The 4496-nt window shown below is 54.6% G+C and overlaps 1 protein-coding gene across 4 annotated transcripts in view; it reads right to left on the bottom strand.

Moving 5' to 3' along the window:
- LOC109389672 (dipeptidyl aminopeptidase-like protein 6) overlaps window positions 1–4496 on the bottom strand; it is a 624125-nt gene that overhangs the window by 1447 nt on the left and 618182 nt on the right. For all 4 annotated transcript variants that reach the window (XM_019655448.1, XM_019655450.1, XM_019655447.1 and 1 more), the window contains exon 9: window positions 594–748. In XM_019655448.1, coding sequence (XP_019510993.1) covers window positions 594–748 — 155 coding nt within the window. The remainder of the gene's footprint in view (window positions 1–593; window positions 749–4496) is intronic.

Raw genomic sequence — 4496 nt, 5'->3', positions numbered from 1 at the left:
TGGCTGCCCATGTGTGTCCACGGAGCTGCGTCCGCTCTCTCAGACATCAGCTCTCTCCACCTGAGTGGGACGTACAGGTTTTGGCGCTAATCTCCCTCCGCCCCCAACGCTGGGGTGGTCTAATTTTCTAACAAAGCCGCCATGGCTCTCCTGGCTACTTGGTCTGGGAAGCGATTAGACACGTGACCACATGACCAAGCACAGCAGTCCAGCCCAGACCCGGGGCCAGCTGCACACCAGCCCCTCTGGCCTCTCAGAAGCCGAACCCTAAAAAGGGACTGAGGCGATGGTGCCCCAAGAGTGGGCAGTGTGAGTTTATGTTACCACTGAAGCACAAAGCGGGGGGAATGTATTTATTTTGGTTTGGATGAGGGTTAGACAAAAGATCAGCGGCGGTTCAATTATTTAAAATAAAGTAGATCTGCCAAGAAACTGAGCTCTGCCCGGCAGGAACTCAATGCAGCATAATGGGAACTAATGGGTCTCGCGCTGTTTGCTGCACGGGTCCTAACACGTCTGATTATCACAGCCCCGCGTTCGGTTGGCTGGGTGGAGCCGAGGACAACGCAGTGTCCCCGTTGCTTCTCGCCTACCTTGGGGTAGTGGTAGGGCTTCACGGTGGGGTACACGGCGCCCGTGTAGGTCGGGAGCTCCATGATGGGCACGCGGGAGTCGTTGATGGTGGCATAGGCGAGCCTCGTACCATCCGGAGACCACCAGTGGGCGATGTGGGTCTTCAAAATCTCCTCTAGGGGAAAACAAAGTGCAGAGACGTGAACAGGCGACAGAGGGAGTGGGGTCCAGCGACAAGCAGGCACGGCGGGGGCTGCCAGGAAAGCCAGTGCATCCCTGGGGACACTGGTCTTCGGCAGCTGTGACAGGTCTCCACTGTGCCCTGCGTGGCCCTCACTGCACGGGCTTCAGGAGGGCCTGCTGCCGACCACCAGGCCCAGCACGGCAGAATCGATCGGTCACGGCCCAGCCTGGACACAAAAGTTTTGGGACACAAATTTGAGTTCTATGAACCTAACAAGTGCTTTGGGTTGAATTATTACTGTACTGCTGAGGGTTATTACTTTAAGATGATCTGAACGAGAGAACCTGGGGAAATCAATTTACATGGAAACAGGGTACATCCAGGCAGAACCCAGTGAGGGAGCAAGCTGTGTTGGAGGCTGGATCCCAGAGAATCCCAGCTCAGCTTGTAGGAGACACCTGTGCGTATACTGTGCATATACATGACTACTGTGTGCATACCGTGTATTTGTGCCTACTGTGTGTATACTACATACTCAGGCCTACTGTGTGCATGCTATGTGTATGCCTACTGATGCCTACAGATAGCCGGGCAGAGGAAGAATCAACTCCAGGTCCAGCGTGCCCCCCAGTCCTAAAGGAAGGATGCAATTTCATCCACGTGGCAGAAAAACAAAATGACCTCATCACCAATGGAACTGAAACAGAACTGTTTGGGTTTCCACTAGAAACACTCACTATTCTGTCCCATCCCACAAGCGTCTTAGCGAATTAGTTTTAACTATGGATGAGTTTTCCAGGATCTGAAATCTACTCTAGGAAGAACAAGTCCACTGATTTTTTAAAAACAAGCCATGAGCAGACACGTGTCAAGTGTCACGAGTCCGAGTACTGGGGAACCACAAGCTCCATCGCGGTGCCGAGTGGCTCTTAGCTCAAGTGGGTCTTTCTCGTACACGGTCTGTGTGTAGCGTAAACGAATTCCCTCTAGATCTGTTCTGGAAATAATGATCATGATAATTCTATAATCCCACAATACGAGTCAACTGGCCATTATTAGGTGTGTGCCATTCACGGCTCCGTGGGTCTACAGTGACAGAAGGCAGCTGAGGGGCCGGAAAGCGCGTTGAGAAACCAAACCGAGCGCCTAGAACCCAGCAGAGAACAACATGTGCTGGACTAATGCCCAGGGATGACGGCCCACGGGAGGAAAGGCTCACAGCGAGGACAGGAAGCAAGGCAGGGGGGTGTGGGAGCCTGGGGGGTAGGTGGCTGTCGGGGGACCAGATGGCGCGGGGAGGGGCGGGCTCATGGCGACGCAGGCGCTCCACAGCCGAGCTCGGACTGACCGTGGGGCACGCTGGCATTCTCCCTCCGGGGTGGGAGCTGGACGCTGACTCCTGGGTCTGCGGGAAGCCGACTGATAGGACAGCCTGTCCCCATTACTGGCTTCCCCAGCCTCGTTTCTCAGGAGGACCCCCGATGTCTTTGGGGCCTGCAGCCATGCCGGGACTTACACCCCTAACTAAGTGTCATTCTCCTAAACGATTCTTCCTTGCCTTTCTGAGTGTTTTCCTCCAGGCCTGCCAGCAGCCTGCAGACACCTCCCACCCAATGTGACGCAGGTGCGCTGCAGACTCTGTCACGACAAGAGTCTCATCCACCACGAAGCCCTCGGCGTGTGGAGTTGCCACCAGCCCTGGACACAGCCCAGGTGCGCGGCACAGCTGCTCAGGGAAAACTGGGCGAAAGGGCCCAGAGGCCTGGCTTCCAGCCCCCCGTCTGCTCCACATCAGAGGCCCTGGACGAGTGGCCCCCTCCAACAGCCCTCCCCCTCCAGCATGCTGAGATCTCACGGCACCCCGTGAATCAACTCAGAAGCTAGTCCAGAGCCTGAAAATGCAAAGGTCTGCTGAGGATTAAAAAAAAAAGAAGAAGAAAAGGAGGAAGACAGCCAGCGCTCAAGGGCTTGTAATTTTCCAGTGTCTTCAGCAGCCAGCAAAGTAATTTCAGGTGCGAGTTTGGAATGAGGTGATTCACAAGTGACTTGATAAGGAACCACCTGATTCGCCGGATGGGATGGTGAGTAAGTGTCCAGCAGATGGTTTGGTGGCAAAAATAGGCACCATTTGCGATGCAGTCTGTGGGTGCTTCTGCTCAATTGGGTCTGTGCTGCAGGGCTGGGGGGAGGGAGCCAATCAGGGTGCGAGCGCCGTCACTGGGAGGAGCAGAATTCTGGGGGCACAGGCAGAAGTAAGCAGTGGCCCCCCAAGACCTGGCTGGCCACGGGATTCAGGGTCATCAGTTCATGGCCTCAGGAAAACAGCTGGCTGCAGCAAAGGCTCATGAAGGAAGCATGCTGGACAGAAATGAACAAACAGCACCACGGCCCTGCAGAAGCACCCCATCTTCTCTCGGAACCCGGAGGAATCCCCTGAAAGGACGGGGATGACACAGCCACATGCTGTGCAAAGTCACGCCACCTGCACTGTCCGACGGACCCGAACGCTTGGTGAGCGGTGACCAGGCAAGGGAGGCCTCGGCTTGCTGCCCCTTCCCACCCGTCTTTGGGTCTATCTCATTACTGGACTTGCCCTCAGAGCCAAAGGAAACAGCACAGCTTCGGTCTGGCCAGCACAGGACGCGAGAGACAGAAAATATGGGGTAGAGGCTCAGCCTGCAGCTGGGCTGAGAAGAAAACATTTCTGGCACTTCCATCGGCAAATGCCAGAGGACTTCCACTGAGCTCGTCGCTTTTCGGAGAATTCGGACTAAGGATGACTTCCGGCTACACAACGTGCTGGCTGGAGGGACAAACTTCTGGGGTGTGTGGGCCAATGCTAGTTCCTTTCAATTCCACCCCGCAGCAAATGATGGCAACTCAAAGAAATTCTGCCAAGCCACAGGCCGGGTGCACAAAGCCGGGTGGCGTCCGCTGATGCTCCCCAAAGGCCCTTGGACACACACTGTTCCTTGCTTTTATTTTTCTGTGTGCGAGTTGCTCATTAAAGAGATAATTAAGTAGGAGAAACCGAGGGCAAAGGACCAGGACGATGCAATCCTGACATTTTTGTGTTAATCACAAATGTGCCTATTCTGCAAACGCTCTCTTCTGCATCTCCAGCTTAATGAGGCAGATGGCTTAAATGCCGCGAACCCAAGGAAGTTTAGAAACAGAACTGCAGGGAAAAATCATCCTATTTCATTGACTAAATTAATTGCATGAGCCCTTGCCTTGAGACAGGAGGAGAAACTGGCCATTCTAACAAATATTGTACAAACGACTTGCGAAAATACATCTTCCGTCCGCCTACCCCATCCCGTCCAGGGGCCATGTTAGAATCAAGCAAGAAAGACACAGTTGGGGACATCCGCTAGTCATAACCGCCTCTCCCTTCAAGGGACGGGCATGTGGCTTAAGCGCATAGTAGGGTCCCGGCCGAGGTCCTCATTTCTCGTCACCAGAGCGTGAAAAAGCCAACTCCACGATTTGGGGATGATTCGCTCATTGAGGACAATGTTAGGGCACATCCAGTAGCACAAATCCCCTTGGGCTCAAGGTGACTGAGGCCAGTCCAGCAAAGAGGAGGAGTTCTCGCATTCTCCAGAGTAAGAGGGGCCGCACTCCCCTCCCCTAACAGCCTCCTGGGAGGTGAAGGCGGTTCTCAGGGGAGCCATGGGGACGGTGTGTGCTTTCAGGTACGGGTGCTCGGGCCCCAATCCAGGCAGCACAATCAGTA

This window comes from Hipposideros armiger, unplaced genomic scaffold, assembly GCF_001890085.2.
Source record: "Hipposideros armiger isolate ML-2016 unplaced genomic scaffold, ASM189008v1 scaffold_239, whole genome shotgun sequence".
Classification (NCBI taxonomy): Eukaryota; Metazoa; Chordata; class Mammalia; order Chiroptera; family Hipposideridae; genus Hipposideros; species Hipposideros armiger.
The sequence above is the reverse complement of the archived record's forward strand: the minus strand, read 5'-3'. Positions and strand labels throughout refer to the sequence as shown.